The sequence below is a fragment of the Cyphomyrmex costatus genome, unplaced genomic scaffold, assembly GCF_001594065.2.
Source record: "Cyphomyrmex costatus isolate MS0001 unplaced genomic scaffold, Ccosl1.0 scaffold928, whole genome shotgun sequence".
Lineage (NCBI taxonomy): Eukaryota > Metazoa > Arthropoda > Insecta > Hymenoptera > Formicidae > Cyphomyrmex > Cyphomyrmex costatus.
Genome location: NW_017280515.1, coordinates 61,142 through 81,039, shown reverse-complemented (window position 1 = coordinate 81,039; position 19,898 = coordinate 61,142). Strand labels below are relative to the sequence as shown.

Sequence of the window (19,898 nt, the reverse complement as noted above, 5' to 3'; positions counted from 1 at the left end):
GAGAGAGAGAGAGAGAGAGAGAGAGAGAGAGAGAGAGAGAGAGAGAGAGAGAGAGAGAGCGTAGGAGGACGCAAAGGGACCACGGAGTATTTCGTTTCTTACATTTCTTTGTTGACGCCGACATCATGGAGAGTCTATACCACCTCCTTCTCTCGTGTAAACTCTTACTTCTTTCGTCGCAATGAGTCTTGATTATTCTTTGAGATTATTTTCACAATTTCATTTTATTTCGCAGCGCTCGCGTAGGAGGCCGTGAAAATCCATTCACCAGCCTTTAATAGGTCGATTTCATTTTGTGACGGGAATATTATATGGTAAGATCGATGACCTCGTTCGCGGTCCAGATGGTAATAATTTATCATTACTTCATGCACATATATTTATATACGCGAGTACGATATTTCTCGGAAATCTAATTCTGCTGTTTCTAATTCTAATGGAATAAGCAAGAGACAAACGGGGAGAAAATTTCGAGATGGTGAGGATGAATCGTTGGAAAAACGTCCATGATTTCTCTCGGAAGCTCGTTCGAAGCTAGATCCGTTCAAAGAAACGCGAGTGGATACGAACGAAACCTCATTCGGATTAGAGCTGTCCAAGGACAACGGATGGGTCTTTCTCTTCCCGCGAGACGATATCGGTGGGATAAAGCCGATTGATTTCGTCCCTATAATGGGAATTCGCGAAGTGGATTCCCATCCACTTTATTTCGAGAAAGCGACTCCGGATAGTGTCAATCGGTTTTCGTCTTGTATTTTCTCGTTTCCTGCAAAACTAGTGATTACGTGTTCGCTATTTTTACTCATTTATTGTTTTTATCTTATTTTTATTTTAATGTCATTTTTACTGATACATACATAACTACGGTTTACTAAAATCAATCTCTGCTATTTATCTGTATCATTTTCTCGGAATTTTATAATTTTCCAGAGGCTACAATTATCTAACATCTCTCTCTCTCTATTATTCTATTAATATATATAAATGTATTAATATACAAAGCGGAACAAAATACGAACAAAAACGGATAAAATTCCACTAATATATATCCCATGTAATATTATAATACAGAAATATGTTTCTCAACAATAGAAAAACAGATTTATCTTAAGTGGCTGATTAAAATTCATTCAATTTGCCAATGATATGATTCTATTGTACTAACTGACCTTCTTTATCAGTTTTCCAGCTCGTTCATATTATCTTCACGCGACTTCTTTTATCGACGTATTTATTAGAATCTTTAAAGAATTCTTTTCTAAAGACAGTGTCCGCCGTCATGTCGCGTTGCGTCTTGGAGCGTGAGGCGATTCGAGATGCGGTACGATAACCGGCTTGCGGGTGGAGTTTACTGGGCGTAGCGAGAGAAAGAGAGAGAGAGAGAGAGAGAGAGAGAGAGAGAGAGAGAGAGAGAGAGAGAAGAAGAAGAAGAAGAAGGCCGAGCTTCTCGGGCCACTCGTTGTTCTGGACGTTACAGAGATTTTATAGGAGCGTAACGCATCAGCGGCATTGTACGCGCCGCTCGACGTCATAATGATTATAATTGCCTTTTGCTATCTTTAATGTCCTGGAAGCGGGTAATGGTAGCAACTATTATGGCCGCTCATATAACCCGTCGCCGATCTTGATATCCCTACTTAAAGTTCGCCATTTCCATCGTCGACCGGATATCTCCTACACTTATCATCAGCGAATCAAGCTTGCTCCGATTTTCATTCTTGTGTTTAAGAACATTTTCACTGTCTTTCGAAGTTAACTTTTCATTGCTGACTTACAAGTGTCATTCTATTTGCAAAAAAAAATATTGATTAAATGCATTTGTGAGAGAATGCTTTTTTAATAGAGATTAATAGGATATTAGTTCATAAAATCTTAATTGGTCAAAGGATATGTGGCTACATGAGACGAGAGGAATGCTTTGAATTCTTTCAAATCTTTGACTAAATTCTAAAGCGAGAGATAACGAGTAGTTAATCCTTAGTAAAGAGATATGTTTTGCGGACTCTTCTTTTTCTTCTAAAGCGATAATTTTTTATTACGGCATTTGAAAATATTTTGCTTACATATTAATATTAATCTTTTTTGATTATGTACGTATAACATACGCGCCCCTCAAAATGTTTAATCAAAAGAATTTTATAATAAAATAAATTTTAGCAAAATAAACATTTTATCGTCGTAATTACATCACACTACATTCGCGCTTTAACGATCTCTCAAATCCTTTGAACGAGCAAATATAACCGTCGGAGGAAACGAGCGATAAAATTTTTATCTCGTTTCGTACATTCATCGTAATTCATGCGAATCTACCGCGGAATTCATAGTCGGGCGATTTGGCGTGTTAGAGAATTATTTCGTAACAATTCACTTAACTCTAGAATAAATTAAACAAAATCTATAACATCACAAAACTATTTATAAATTGAGACACAGTCTGTGTTATAATACTGACCACCAGAGGATCTAAACTGATATGTATATAACTGACAGACTTTTTAAAAATTATCTCCGCTTATCTCCACTTGTTCTAGCTTTTAGTATGGTAGATTTGGACTTCCTAATGGTTACTCATAGGCGTATTTAACGACTTCGCTCACTTGTACATAAAATTTACATATCGATAACAATACTATATCACTAATAGCGATAGTACTGTTAGTACTGTAGGATTAAAAGGAATCCCTAAAGGATGTAGATTTTTAACATTTTCAAGTATATTTTTCACGAAGTATCAATCCTTTACTATTATATCGTAATATAGATAACGAATATATTTGTGTGTCATAAATATTGAATTGATATTCCCGAAGAAAGATTCATCTAACCTCAATATAAATCAATACTTAGCATTACCATTATACAATATACGTATAAATCAATACTTAGCATTATCATTAGCGTGACAAGAGTATTGTGTCCCCGCGTAAAGGCTCTGTGCCCTTATCCGATATCTCGATCTTGAATCTCGAAAGGAAAAGTCGGAGCGCATTACGTAAGACTGCGCCCGCTTCCGTTTCGTTCGAGACGCACCCTTAAGAAGGGTTTACGGCCGGAAGTTGACCCCCTATACACTCGCGGGGGCGGATGTGCGACGTAACGATATATCGTCCGCGCAAAGCTTTTCAAAGTACACGAACCTATGGTTAATTATATAATTAAGATAATAAGTCGGCGAGTGTAGATACAGGTTTACTCACCGGCGTTCCCTCCGCACCTCCTAGCGAGGCTTGGCAAGTCGCGTATATGGAAATTTTACGTTATCCGTTTCAGGGAAGCGTAAGATGTGATTTTTTTAAATATTATAATATTGTATATATAGGTGTAAAAATATACGAAAGAGTTTTGTTTCTAGTAAAGAAAATGTCTTTTATACGAGATTGTAAATAGGTATATTTATTTCTATTTCACTTGCAACATTATACGGAAACAAAGTTATCGACGCTCTTTATCCGACCGGAAGAAAGCAAACTATCTCAATCTCTGACGCGGTAGAAAAAGTCGCGCATCGATAAATGTTGCTCGTAAAGCTAGCGGACGTGTGCCACACAAAGTGCTGATGAGAGACCTCTTCTTGCTCTCCACGTTCGTCTCCTCTATCGCGTTTCGCGTCTTGAGGTCGTAAAATCCATCGCGCGATGGTCAAGAGGCCAGAACGAAAAATAGTTAGAAATCAGTTCAACGATCTTTACGTTCGCAGAACGCAATTCGTGATATATTTGCGATAGGTGTCCCACTTCCTTTCAACCGTATATTAATACGTAACGAAATATTTTTCAACCAACTCGAATTTGCAAACTGACTGTAGAGATCATCATTTATCGTGACTCGCAATCAGTAAAATAAAATTGCAAAAATCTTGTAGTTAATTTCTACAACGAACGAATTTACAGACTTGACACACCCCGTTAAGAGAAAATGATTGAAATTCGATGATTAAAATTTTCAAGGAATCACCTCTGTTCATCGAATGCGATCATTACCGGATATTCTTGCCGAACGTACTGTATGCGTGTATACACCTCGGTCGCTATAATCGCAGCACCTTCGAGTCCGTTAACGTTACTAAGCACGCGTACATCGATCATCGGCAAAGTTGGCTCTCCTCGTGGTTGCCTGGGACGAAAGTCGTCCGATCAACCGGCGGTCGTATCAGGAATTATTATTCACTGGCCGTCAGTGGATGAGAGAAGGAGAGGGCGGGGCTGCGGCGCATGCATCATCGAGAGCAAATTCCGTTGCCCCGTCTTTATTTTACCACGGTAGTAAGGTACACATAGGCGGCATGTAGGATACGAACGAGCGAAAGGAAGAGAAAGAGAGAGAGAGAGAGAGAAAGAGCTGCTCTTCTCCCCTGATCCTCACGTGGCTGCCGTCAGTCCGCTTAACTGTAGATCAATCAATATACCTCGCTTGAACCCTCAGCCTCTATACTCCGTCCCCACCTCCCTTGGCCTTTACTTCGTCCTCTCCCTCCGGCTGCCCCTAACGAGCTCATCGCTCGTGTAGCCAAAGAAAAAACACGAGAAAGTGGTACAAAATGGCCCTTGAGAAATGCTGTCCGTCCATCCGTTCGTTTCTTCGTTCCTTCATTCCTATATACGATACGATCCTCGTTGCTTCGTCTCATCAAGGGTGGCGAACGAGATTAAGAGGGCGAGAGCGAAGGGGTTGCCGCGAAAATTGAGCGAGGTACCACGAGTAAATTTCTCTCTTTCACTCTTTCATCGATTAACTTCGATTAACGATCTACTGCACGTGGTGGCGATTGCCAGGCACCTGCCACTGCATGCTGAGAAACCGCCCGTTCTACACAGCTGTACGCGCGCGTCGTGCGTGCATACTGCACATATTTCGTTTTGTCGCCATACATCTCGTGCGAGCAGCATTTTTTCCCATGACAGGCGTCGACATTTACGTCTTCACATGGGCGTTATACACTCTGACGTATTACTTTACATTTCTATATATCGTATCGAACGAGCATTGCGGTACTCTCATTAATTACATCGTTGCTGATAAAATGCGAGAGCCGTGAATTGGATTGGTTATTTCGAATGTCGATAGTGTTTTTAATTAGCTTTCTTATTAAAATAAACACACATGTTTTAAATATATAAAAAAGAGGATTCTAAGGAATCTTTGTATAATTAAACGAATGTATATTGTGTGTATCAACTAAAATCTTCGAGTGCATAACATATACACACACACACACACACCTTGATTTTACGATTGCTTTCATAATCCGCGGGCAGTCTAGGCGGAAAACTAGATGGGATAGACGGCGTGAGCGTAAGGTATCGTATTAATTATTATTCGCCCTTGGGGAGAGATAGTGTTGCGAAACACCGCACGATTAGTTGAATAGAATTTATCGTCGCGCGGCGAATGTGCGAGTCGAGCCGAGTCAAGTTGAGTCGAGTTGAATTGCGAAGAGAGCGGAAAGTATTGGAAGAGGAAAAGGAACAAGCGCTCGCGTAGCCGCTTGTCGAATGAGCGTTTAAGGGATGTAGAAAGCGCCAGAGAAAAAGAGGATAAGGAGAGACACTAGGAGAAGAGAAAGCGAGGGTGTACGGGGCTGATATTATAAAAGCAATTAGGAGGTCTCAGATTAGATATAGCACATCGTACATAACAAATATGATAATACGGGCCGCCAGCCCGAAGGGGGTTTGGCTTTCATATAGTCGGCGAGGGTTTCGGGTTATGAGGCAGGTTAAACGGAATCATTAATAATCGGAGCTAACTAATCTGCCTGTCGCTATGAGCACACTTGTTTCACTCCTGTTTTTATTACCACGCCGTAAGGTAACGTTTTATTCTCCCGATCTGCACGGGAGAGCATTGCTGCGAGGGGGAAAGTATTTGTGCGATTATAAAAACGCTTGCGACATAAAAAAAAACGATGATTGTCGCGCTTGATTACATTGAATTGTATTAAGCGTACAACTCACGAGAAGATCTTATCGTGTACGCTCCTCAATTTAATGTAATATTTAACGTATAATGCTGTACTGCACGTAATGAAGATGTACTCTTATTATCGTGCACAAGATGTCCCATCATTATGCGTATGTAATTTCTGTAAATATCGAAAAAGGGACGCATGTCCCTTTAAGAGTTAATACGTTAGTGGTAAGACGCTCCCGTACATCGAAATGTATTATTTCTCTTTTTATAACAAGACTCTCATTTGTCTTTATTTCTTTTTATTTCAGTTGTACGAACTGGATGAAACCCCTGAACGGAAGGTATTTCTTGACGACCTCTTTACTTTCATGCAGGGTAGAGGTAAGTCTATTAACGGAATAGTAATTACCGCGATGTATTCGATAAAGCGATCTAACATAAAAACAATGTACGATACTTGGCAAGATGCCTGCGAAAAAATTATCAAGTAACAATGGAGTTTGTATTACGAATATTTGACATTTTTGTAGCAGATTCTTAAGGGCGACTTTTTCACTCGTAACATCATAAATAACTTTCGTACCAACTTTACAGATACAACATAAATATATTGCAAATTTGCACATTAAAAAGTAAAAAGCGATGCCCTTACAAAGAGCTATACTGGTCAATTATTACTAAAAGATAATAATTACTTATTCGATGTACTAAAAAAAGTATCGAATAACGGTGCTTTTAATAAATAATTAATTACTGTCTTTCAAAGTCTTGGCCGGTATTATATTTATCTATAAGGGTGCTGCGCTCTCTATATTTCTACACATTCGTATATATCTGTAAATTATATTTAACTCACTCATAATCCATCATATACGTTTTGTCACGCGCTTATACTCCTACCGTGTTTCGCATCTCTAGAAATATGCGCGCCGAAATATTCGAAACTTGATCAAAAGAAGTTCGAAGGAGCGCAGAGGCGGCATAAATCCAGCAGAGAGACCACCTGACTTTTTTCATAGAAGACGCACTTCGCAAATTTGTTTAGATCCACTGTTTGAATTTGTCGACCGTTGAGAAAGACACACACATGCGTGACTGCCGCGACCCGCATCTCGTTTCCTGCACACGTGGATTTTCGTATAGCCGGTACGTCCGACCGCGTCGTAAACGTCCACGTGGTTAAAAGGTTCGATAACACGTTGCATCTGCTCGGCACCGAAAGCACCGAAATTAGAATCGACGAACGAAGCGGAACAACTATGCCTATGAAATCGCATATTTTCTCACGCGCGGGTTTCCGCGCGCGATAGCATGCTCGACGTCCTTTCGCACACACACTCACGCGCAGCAGGTAGGAGCTTATAGAATGATTCCAAGATACTGCAATTAGCGCAGTCGCGACTACTCGTGTCTTAGCGCTGTTTTACGTGGGCGTGTCACCGATAAAACTTTTCAACGGTTACAGAAGGGAAATTGATCCGCGGCGAATCGCGGCTCAAACGTTAGACAGTGAACCGGAAACGTCGGATTCTAATTATAAACATGGCGACTCGTCCATCAATCAAGCCCGCCAGTGATGCGTCAGTGCTTTCTGTTCTTTTCCCTCTTTTTCTCCTTCTCTCTTCCTCTGTCGTTTCTCTACGAAGTTTGTGGCGCAACTTTGAGTCTGAGACGATGCTATTATTATGCCTATCTTCCTAGCGATAATTAGAATAGATTGGATCAACATATCTGTCTCTTTCCAGTCGTCCCTCCATCGAACGTCGTCAGTTTATTTTATGAACGGTAATTTGGTACGGTGAAGAACTGGCGAAAAAAAAAGGTGCTAAACGATCGTACGGAAAGTGATAACGTGTGACATTGACAGACTCTTACGTAAGAACTGATCAATCTCAGTTGTACTGGATTTGAAAAATACTCTCATAATATTTTTAACATCGAAATTTTAAGAGGTGACAGAATGAGACAATGGTGAAGAGCAAGAATAAGCGGAGGTCGATCAGACGAGGATGAGATTGGATGCGCGACCGTAAAGCATCGTTTGTTTCGAGGGTTATTATACTTCATGAATGATAATAACGAATCGAAAGAGAGAGAGAGAGAGAGAAAGACGATCATAAATCCTCCAGGAGATCAATGGCGATTGATCTTTCGATTCGCTCGTAACGCGGTTCGATTAAAATCGCGGCGAGGGAAGAAAAAAGAGGAGTGGGGGGGAAAGAGGTATCGAGCGGGCACGTATCTCGATGTCTCGCGGGTAAAAGCTCGGACGTGGGCAGGGACCCAGCCGGACCCCAGAGGGACCAGGCCCTCCCGCGGGCTGCGTTATTGTGCCGACGCGCGGCTGCCCCACGCACGCAATAATTCAACACTAACGTAACGCATAACACCTTACTACGTCCGTGGATATAAAAGACCATTCATCATATTCGGGTATATTAGTCCAGCCACCACCAATTTGTGTTTGCTATCATCGCTCCGACTCCGACTAGGCGCTCGGCTTTTTAGATATACAAACGCATGGACAAATTATCGCCGTTAGCCGATTATCGCTTTTGACGGCGGTAGTCCATATTTTCATCCACGTGCGACAACTTCACTGAAAAATGGCATTTTCTATATTGTGTGTTAATTGTATCGGTTTTCCTTTTTTTTTCCTCTATTTTATCAGTCAAATTAGTAATAATGCGAAATAATTATATGTATGTGTGTGTGTGTTTGTATACAAACACACATGTATATATATATATATATAAGTTAATTATTCTATACATATTTAAGGCAAATGCCACATTTTGGTTCTTAATCGAATAAAAGAAGATGCTTATTTAGACGAACAACTCCTTCAGTGGCACAACGAAGATAAATGAGCTTCTTCACAATTTTAACACCACAAAGTGTCATCGCCTAGCTTAAAAAGATTCTTAAATAATACATCATAGTATTTCCCAATAGACAAGTTCAGTATTTTATTTCGTTATATTTTTTCTACGCTACTTATTATATAGATAACACTCACAATAATAGGGTCATTTATCGATAATATATACAATGTTTATCGGAATAATAATAAGGCGGCTAGAAGTTATCAACTTTACTAAGAATAATTTAGGTCGCATTCTAATTGATAGGATAATTATATTTCTTCTGTCTGTACGTGTATGTAACAGATGATGAGGAATATAAAGGAGAGCGTATAAAAGCGTATAAAGCTGCGGAGAATTTTATATTAGGATCATATTAATTTTATACTTTGTGTAACACACGCGGGAACATCTTTTCGTAGAACTTATCTTTTAATGCCCCTTAAATCCGACGCGGTAATAGATATTACTAAGGTCATTTCGCAACAAAGTGTCCCACCCGTTTCGAACCCGCCGCGACGAGGTATTCGTATATCAAAAGCGCCGACGAGGCACGCGGAACGCACAAATTCGCGCAAGCGGAACATAACTTAGTTCGATACTGCCGCCGAATAACGATGAGAACCGGTTCGAGGAGGGTCGGTATAACCCTCGAACGATCCAGAAAATTTTCTGACGGCCGGATTATTCGATCAATCTTGCGAGCAACGTTGAATGAAATGAATAAGACGCGAGAACGTCGTGACGTACGCAAATTGATTTAAATCGATTAATTGATTATATCAGTTATACTTTGGGATTAGACTTGTCGCCGGATCATTCTTAATTATAATGTTTTAATATTTTCTAAATTTAGAGTTTAAACCGGACAAAAATATATCATGTATACATATATGTATACAAATGTAGATTACTTCAAGTTTCATTTTTTCAGTCGTATAGTAAATTTACTTACAGTAAATTAGAACACGCTGTCATTGTGCGCCGCATGTTATGACCAGTTTTAACATATTATTATATAATATACTCGTATTTTTAAGAAATTTTAAACGTCAAGTCATATCAAAATACATGTTTTGCTAAGCTTTTCTTTACTTTTCTGCCGCTCTTCTCTCTCACGCGGTCTTAAGGCAGTCGCGCGAAATTCATGTTTACTCGCGCAAAAACTAAACTTTGCGCGTTATCGATTCGCGCGAGGAAGGTTCTTTATTTATCGCACATATTGCTAACACCGTTCGAAAGACCGACCGTTATAAATCCCAACCCATTTAATATGCAAATCTCGGCACCTCCGACAGCCCGAGGTTGCGCACGTGCTTTTTTTTTCTACCACGAACGAGTTTCAATCGCCGATGTAATTCATACTGCGGCAGATGACTGCGCGCGAGTAGTGCCATTCTCTTCGTCGAATACGTTATTATCTTTACTTCCCTCTCTGTAGCTTCTTAGCTTCGCTATTCGTTCGCATATTATGTTCATGTATATTTGCACAGCCGCAAATATGTACGAAGAATAAAAGATTATAAAAAGACCATTAAAGGCGAAAACGTCTTTTTCGCATTAAATATTCACAGGAATTAATTTGGTGTTACGCCGTATATATTTTCATTATACATGCCGACGATAAAAATGATTTTCTTAAAATTGTGATAAGTCCTTTTAATAAATAAAAGCATTCAGAATTCTAACACAAGGCGATCCATTTTCATCACGCGCTGCACGTGTGAGAGAAAAAAGGAAAAATATGAATTAAAAGGAATGTAATATCAAATAGTAATAGTCTTTTTTTTATTTTAACGACAACGCGCGACGTTAAAAAGCGGTCGATCGGCGAGAGGATGCATTCGAATGAATTGATCGCGCACGTATAAGTTAAGTTTAAAAATGCGTTGCGAGCGTGGAACGGAGTTGCATCGCGTTACGGCCGGTTCAAGAAAAATGCCTTTTTACTCGCGGTGCGGGTAACGCATTAACGCGGAGAACACGTGTTCGGCACGAACACTTTTCGCTACACACTTGTGAACACGCACCGCGTACGTGACGTCTGCATACACAAGATATTACATAGGTTTCCATAGGTACGCTCTCGTCCTCCGATTTTTTTCTTCTTTCTCGGGTCGCGATATACACGTCGCGCGTCTTGTCGCGCTTTGGAACTTAAACGCTCTGGTTAATAAACGCTCCACGGCGTTTTGCAGTTTCGTGCATATCGTAGATTACGAAGAGAGACGAGCTCGAGGGAATCGAACAAGAGGGCGAGTATAGGGACCACCATGAGATTGAGCAGCCGGCCGGAGTAAAATCCACGGTTGTGGCTTAATAGTTATCGTGCCGCGCAGCCGTTACTTTTAATACCTTTTCGTACCTCCGTTCATTTCGCATGCGCCTCGTTCAACACGGATTCGCGCATACTTAGTGCATGCACGTCTTACATGCGAATAGGCAAGTCTCTCTCGAGCCCCGCGCGCCAGAAAATATTTCCATTGTGCAACTAAAGGAGACGACGGTGATTCGCCAGTGAGCTGACACACGAACGCACGATTCGCCGTTCCCCTTTTCCCTCCCATTTTCTTATTATTCGATATTTTGTGCCAGGAGCACGTTCGTATGCCGTTACTCAGTAACTGCACGCCGTCACGGCATATTGCAACTAGTTTGAATGTTTGACTTTGCCTCGCAACAGCGAAAGCAACGTTCCCCTCGCGAAAATAGTTTCTCCTCTCTTTTGCGCGCGGCTTCCCCGCCCGCGGTACCGTGCGCTTGGCACCGATAGCCTTGACTATTCCCGATGCAAATTAGATAACGACCGACACTATTGGAAATTTGTAATCAGTTCGCGTTCGAGCACGACAGTTTATCGAAAAGCAAATGATATACGCTTCCACTTCTCGTTGGATCCTCGACTCGTGTTTAATCCCATTTAATCCTTTTTCACCAAAACGAATATATATATTTACGTTTCAATTTTTTTGCGCTAAATCCGAAGTCATTAACCTTTCGTTTACCAGTACGAAATTTTCACTTCCCTTCGTCCGCAACCTGGGTCTTCGAACTTTAGCGCAGATTTTTTTTTTTCTATTCGGCTGATTGTATTAAAATCTGAAAAAATTCTCACACACTTGTACGATTTTTAAAAACAAATTTTTACTATCGTATATAGAATTTGAATTGCGTCTCACTAACTTTTGTACAGATTTAAATTTATCTACTAAAACACGGAAAGAATTATATCTTAACCCTGAAAATGTCGTAATCGTGGGACAACATTATATTTCGAAGAATTTTTATGTATTATAAATCTCTCACATTCATTAATAAAAACTACAATAAAATATGAAATAAGTATGGTTAATTTTACTGAAGTGCATGATAAAAATCGTTAAATTTATTGTATTGTACCATAATTACTATATTTTCAGGGTAAATTTTAAGAAATCCTTCTCTCCGTGAATTTACGATAAAAAAAAATTGACTGTGCTTTAACAAGGAGACTACTTGTAACTTAATTTTAAAAAGCGTGATTTTAATACGCGGAGAAACTCACTCCGGATGGTTGGTTAGCGCTATGAAAACTCAAAGGATTTACACAGCGCAACGAACGATGTCGTATGGGGAAAATGTTATCGCTAACATCTTATAGATTTCAAAGAACTCGAAACGTTATTCTCGACCGGCCTTTATTATGTAATAAATATCAAAATTCATACGCGTTACAGCCTTTACCGAGAATCGATCTTCAACCGGTCCAAAGGGACGCCTATAAAATCGTCGAAGCAAGGCGCGTCTTGGGTCGAAAAGGCAAGCGGATACTTTCACGGAAAACTTATAGAATCGCGTGAGGACCGCGCGAGGTTGACCGATTAAATCGACGGAATCTATAGACACACGCTGCTTAAACGGACGTTATATGCGAGATTACCGCTCTTTCCCCTTACCTCTTTAACACCTCCGTTTATACCTCTATTTGTATCTCGCACCCGCTCCAATGTCGTTTTATCGTCTTTACGACCTTGTCGAGCAAATCGACGAACCGGTGTCGACATCCGAGCAACGATGACCGGAGAGAGAAAGATAGAGAAAGAGGGAGGGAGGGAAGGAAAGAGAAGAGGTGGGAGGGGGGAGGGAGGGGGAGAGAGAGAGAGAGAGAGAGTCAATCCACCCTGTCCATAAACACTCGGCCTCAGATACCTCCATAAAACAAAATAAAGTCCTAGCGGATGCGATGGGTCGGCATTGTTCCCGCGGGTGATGGATTTCGTCTCTGACGGATCGGCCATAAAGCCCGACCAAAATGCTTTTTTTCGAAGCGCCACCGCGGAGCCAATGCGGATAGATTCGAGATTACCTTCGGTAGACCTCCTCGATGAGGTCTTTCGTTGATCGCTCCGTCGCAGCCCACCCGCCGCTTTTGACGGTTCTTAAACTCGGGATTTACTCGGGAGAAATCCTGTACATCCCTTTGCATCCCTATAGATACCATTTGCAAAAAAGATCGTGGAAACGGATAAATGGCTTTTAGGTATACTAAGCTTTTAGGTACTAAGCGATTGAAAACGTTCGATTTTCGCATGTGATTTTTGCATCGTTCACGTAAATTAAATAATAACAGTAGAAAGCCGTTACACCGAAATTATTCTTATTTTTTAATAACAGTTGCACAAAGTATAATTCAACCACCCTACCGTTCATCTGTTCGCCGCATCGCTGAATAAACCTTTCGTGACTATCGTATCCGTTGTTCGTGGAAGTTACATGATTAAGTTTTCTTATCGAATTTAAAGGATAATTTATCGCATTTTAACGCCATAATTGGGTTCGCTAATATATTATATTATCTTGGAAATAATACAAAAAATAGAAATAGCAACATAGAAGAATGGTATTCTTAATTCTTCGTTCCATTCTGATACGACATACCCGATTTTTTTCAATGCTTTTTCAGTGTTTTTTCTATCGCTTATAATTTTTTTTATCAATAAAGATGTACCTTGGTTAGTACTGCTGTGTTTCTTACAATGTCTGGTGTTTTCATTAAAAAAAATCTTTACATGCTCATTCTTATGAAAGTTATATGCAGTTTAATTATATTGAATATGCTATACCCTGTGCCGTTCTCGTGCACTGAATAGACACTACAAATTGCAATCATCAAAAATGTGTGATAGAGGTAGATATATACATTTTTTATATAATCTATTATTATTTACTCTTTAATATATATGTATATATGTTATTAAGATGTCGCTAGCGCGACGTGAATCAGCCCTGTTCTTCGCAGAAGAGAGAGTTCGTGATAAGTTTAATCGTGGTTCTCTAAAGAGGCGAGCAATCATCACTAATTATTTGGAATCCCCAGAATAATGATGTACCCCCGCGCTGATTGATGCCCTCCGGGCATTGCAGCTAGGCTACGCAAAAATGACGCTTTCGTGCAGCAGCAGACCCGAAACTCTTCAGACATTAATTATTATAATGTGGATTCGATGGTATTCGAGCAGCGGACCTTGACAGAGCGTGCATCTTGAAACTGGTATGCTGAGAGAGACTTTATGGATCATTCTTCGAAAGATTCCATGAATTTTCGCATTTCTCTCGAATCGCTCACGAGCCGATTATACTCGTTTTGTTTGAAAAAATACTCAACAATCAATCGTACGCGAAAAATTAAATCACATTTTAACAAGTTCTTACATTTATATACGAGTACGCCGATCGTGTATCGGAAAATCGAAATCGAGCCAGCGATGTTCTTTCGTGTGGAAAAATTGGCTCCGCAAACGTGAATGCAGGATTCTGAATCCGCTTGACCTTTAAACCGGATAATTGAATTTCTACCGCGCGTGTCTACGTGATAGTTATGGTTAGTAACGCGAGAACGTTACACCTGTCCAATTAGTTATTCAAGCGTGCGCGCGCGCGAGAGTTCGACCTACATTTTCCAGTAGCAGACAGGTGACCGGATGGCTTCCAGCATCCGAGAGGGAGCCGCCGGCTGCTCTCCGGCACGTTTCAGTGCTATAGATAGTGCGCACGCGAGCACAACGCGGCGGACGGCCGAATGAACGAGCGAGTGAACGGTCGAACGAAAAGCATTTAGCAGGATGACGTTCGCACATTCTAGACGTCCCGACGCCGGGCGTTCCCCGGCCGATCATCCGTTACGTTCTCGTGACGTAATTGTCGAATTCTTGTCCCAAGAGTCAGCTTTCGTTTACCAACGGCACGAGCTTCGACTTCTCGGCCCGTAGTGTCTGTCGGCATCGCTCGTAGTTGAAATTATTGTCTACCCCAGAACGTAAAGATTGATTTATGGAGATTCCACACTATCTTCCGCGGTCTGACTCTCGGACCGCGCACTTAATTTTCAACGTGTCGCTCTCGATTAGATCGAATGAGCGCTATTTTCATTTTTAAATCATTAATTATCGCGAGAATTAAAAGTCAGAATATTCCAATGGCTCAAATGGTTAGCAGATGATTGCTTCTATCGCGACATCTCAAGACACTGTATACTTGTCAGATTGTCTTAAATGTAAGAATCGCGAGATTATGAATTCGACTTTAATTTTAATTGTTAATGTCGGTTAACTAACGCGTTGTTTTGACTTTGCGCGAGTTTCTTAATGAGTTCACGTACGTTATTTTCATGCTCTGACGATGGTAACGAATTTTTTACGGTAACAACATGCGGGTATACGTTATTAGACCTATCGAGTAACGAGTGGCATTATAAATGTTATTTGTGAACGATACCTCCTCACGTAATGCGACATAATGAAAGACTGTACGCGATGTAACTCGCGATAGGAAAGGGAGAAGGTAATACGAGAGGGGGTAAGCAGAAGGAGGACAAGATGATTCGAGCGGAAGAAGGACGAGCCGAGGAACGGATATCGCATTCTGCGGGCGGCGCGATGCTGTAGCGTGGGAAGTAAAATACGACTGTTATAGACGGCCGACGGCCATTTTCATTCTGGCGGTTCAATATTGGAGGGGCACTAAGTCTGAACTAATTTGCTTATTAATATTTCACAACAGCGCCGATCGCTCTGGGGGTTCGTGATGCATCGCTTCTCCCTTTCCTCTGCTCGCTCGCAGCTTCCTCCCTACAGCTCTCCTTTCCTTTACGCGTCTCTCGCTCTCTCTCTTTCTGTGCGCCAGGACGACCTTTCCTCGTCCCTTCCTCTCTTCTTCACGTAGTTCTGAAAGGAGCCACGAAATCTCTTTGGCTTTATGAACCATGCGTGTACCATTGGCCCTTCGTTTCCCTCATGAAAGAAAGCCTGGCCACGTCCTACGCGAGTTTCTACACGCCTACACGTGTCTGCGGCCAGGTGGCCGTGGTTAAGTTTTCAACGATACCAAACACGCGCCAATCTTTATTACGGATTTGTTTGAGACCTCGCCGACATGTTGAGCCACGCGACGAAAAGGCCATCACCGAATGAACGATGATAGCCAACGAATGTGTAAAATGTACACGAAGATCCGGAACGACGAATTTCCTGCAAAATTGCATTGTCAGTCATCCTGAGTCGTGACCGAGTCAGAAGCGAAAATTTACTCCTACAACGTACGTCCGCATTGGTGACTTGTCATCGCGACGAAATAGCTTCAACTCGGCTGAAACAAAAGATAATACCTATACGTAGGTATTTTTTATCGATTCAGCGTTTTTCAATTCTTGTTTATAAAAATCTCCATCTAATCGTTTAAATTGTAAACTCATCAGAACATACCAGTTTAACGAATACGCGTCCACCGCACGACTGTAATGCAAGACGCGTTTAACGAACAAACTTCATTACCACTTATGACGATTTATCCCAATGCGATTAACGTCGTTAAAGCCCAAAGGCGTATCAGCGAGTTTACGACCCCTGACGAATTCGCATCTCGCAATAGTCGCAATGGCCGCACTAAGGTCCCGTCGTACCGTGGAGGCCGGGATTTGGGTCGTGGTGGACGTGGTGCACGACGGACGTAAACTCTTATTCTGGCAGAATGACAAGTACGAATCGAAAGTTATTTTCGCCGCTCGATATAGGTTGATTTATATCTGGCATCGGACAATAACGTAGCGTAGATTTCGCACTTTGGATGGCCGTTTTATAACCCCGAGAATAGCGGCGAGACGGTCGCATTCGCGGAAGATTCGATAATTATTCCGCGCTAAATGCTACGAGAATAATAATAACGCGCCGTGCACATCGTCAGTCGTTAAACTTTTTATGACCATCGCGACAGCTTATTCCAGTGTGATTTCGCATTATTACACGATACGTGTGTCTGTCTCCAGGTGCGAAAGTGCTCGAGTTCCAAGAGATACGTCCAGCTTTCATCCCAAGCATCCAAAGATCATCCGTTCGTTTCTTCTACATGATAGAATCGAGATTGTCTTTCGTAGGATATTTTTCATTACTCGAATATATATACTCGGTCTTAATTTACGATCGCCGGCATTTCTGCGGCGGTCATCGTTCAGTAAGAGACGTTTTATGCGATGATTTATCGCTTTATACGCGACCCCTCGACAAGAGGTTGACGTCTCAACGAGATAATTTGCCAACTAAGCGCTTCTAAAGCGCGCCCTTCCATCTGGCTTCTATAGTGCAATAGTGTCGCTTTTGTCGAGACAACCTCCCGATCGAAGAATGATCATCGCCCTTCCCGCGCGTCACTCATGTCGAAATAAAGTCGTACATGCGACCGGCTGTAGAGACACGGTGCGCCGGTTAACGCACCATTTTACGTCACATCAAAGCTTCGCCACATTGTTGGCAAGTGCTTCGGCAGTAATCTCGACTATATCCCTCGCGTTTATCTCTCGTAAGTGCAACTGTGGGAGTAGCCATGCGCGAGCAAAGGAACGACGACAGACTCGTCGTCGTCGTCGTTGCTGTCTTCTTCTTCGTGGTCGTCTCCTCCATAGGACCGTGGTGGAGCAGCTCGACCGTAGAATCAACGTTCCGCGAAAAGACAGCATCTCTCGTGAAAGACAATACCGTCTGTCTCTGACATCTCGAATATTCTAATTACGGCAGCAGAGCCGGCGAAAATTCCGAACGCGAATGAACGTTATTAATTTTAATCGAGTTAATCAAGAGGCGAAGGTCGTACTTAGATTTGCGAGCGTAGCAAATGGCAAGAAAAAAAGATGCAGACATCTGGCACGCGAAACCACTTGATATAATTTCTTTGTAAGAAGCATTGTGTCGAACGACGTGTTCGAATGTCGCGTTTAAATCCTCGCCGACTTAAAAAGTCGGCTTCGTTTGAGCAACCGAATCGTACACATGGTACCACGGCGGGGCAAGCGTGCAAATCGGAGCTTGTCGTAAAGTCTATCAAAGAAGCCGTAGAGCCGACGCCGCAAGCGAGCGCACTTTATCGCTCGCGATATTATTTGGAGATTTTATTGTCGTCACGCAACCTCGATACACATGCGTGCGCGGATCTCATCGTTACTCCGAGGGGCCACCCAGACCGCGGTCTTCATCATCGCTCACGAGGTCTGGTCCAGGAGGTCGGCGGTTATATGTATATCTTAAAATCAGAGGAAGATTATAAAAGCGAGCGAATTTATTAGGTGCTGATCAATGAAATTACACAAGTATCCCAGTAAATTCACTTTTATAATCTCGTTTCAAGATACCTAATCGATATTTTCTTTGAAGGAAAATCTGGTGATAAAATCATAGACGTAATAAGAGCAAACTATGCATTTTTATCAAGTTGTCTTATATCAATTTAGAAAGAGTAAAATAGCTTGAACTATATCTCTCTTTTTTTAACTTCTAAAGTAGGTGTTGAATTGATGAGAGATGCTGATAGAGTTGTAAAAAGATGTTGATATGATTCAATTGTTTCTAACGGAGCCACAGATGCTCCGATCAGAGAATGTGCAGTCTGTATGATTATTAGATCTATGGGTCTAAATAAACCGTTAAATAAACAAACGTGGAAAAACAGAAATGAGAAGCTATTTAGAAGGGAAGTATGATACGCGTCTATCTATATCGATTCGTTCTTCTGTAAACGCCAGAAGGTAGATGATCAGTACGTTGATTCCGCTGTGTTTAAGCTTGCGTGGCTCGTGTATCTATATTCTTATATGCATCTGATACGCTTAGCGAGAGTAATCGACCATCGATCTCGAATATTTTATATTCAATCCATCTTGTTTTCTCGGATTATGTCGCTCGACGAGGAGACATTGGGAGAGGCACCAACGATACCACCCACGAAGCGCTTCTCTATTTTGCTCCACACCCGTAACTTAGTCGACGCCCCGGGGATGCCTCGTCGACTGACGGATATACAATTATTTGATTCGTCCAGCAACAAGTGGCTCTTGGGGGATCGTTAACCGTGGATCCTCGTAGAGATTTCGATGCCTCGATAGCGGAACCCACCACCAACGGTGTTGCATCTGTGGTCGCATGATGTATCGCGGTTTTAATACGCGAAGAAACACAATATCGTTCTGCTGCAGCCTTATAAGGCATATCCGTAAAAGTTTGTCGTTGATAATTTGCGACTTGTTTACGTATCTTGTGCGTTTGGTTCACGATTCAAGTTGAGTCGATAACTGTCGTATTCAAATCGCATGTATACCTGAAGACTTCTAATACATAAGCGGCTAACACGACACAGGAAGGTTTGAGGGATGGATAATCAGAAAAGAGAGAACACGTACGGCTAAAAGACGAATGACGAGGGAAAAAGAATAGGAAAAGAGGAAAAGGTGGAAAGAAGGGAAAGAAAGGAATGGACACACAAAGAAATGCCACGACAAGACCCGTAAGCATTTGCTACAAAAGCGCAGCCGTCGAACGCAACCCTTCGTATGCCTTCATCGTTTCATTGCGGCACTCTCCGACAGTTAACTTCACTAAGACGGATCGTAAATTACGCCAATATTTCCGCGAAATCCTAACAAGATTATAAACCAGATTGTAGCGGTCTATGCGGCGGCTGCGGCCGCACCGTGCTCCCTCTCTTTCCTCTCGGGACCTTTCTTAATCTTCGAGTCTCTCGACCGGAGAGCCGGAGTGAGAACTCGAGTGATGCGGAGAGAAAAAAAAAGGGTGAAGAGCGAGAGAGAGGGAGGGGGGGGGG

The 19,898-nt window shown here is 41.7% G+C and overlaps 1 protein-coding gene across 1 annotated transcript in view; it reads left to right on the top strand.

Annotated features, from left to right (window-relative positions):
* Positions 1 to 19,898, top strand: part of retn (retained) — a 65,837-nt gene that overhangs the window by 35,422 nt on the left and 10,517 nt on the right. Inside the window, 1 exon segment of the mRNA XM_018550056.1 lies at positions 6,222 to 6,294. Coding sequence (XP_018405558.1) covers positions 6,222 to 6,294 — 73 coding nt within the window.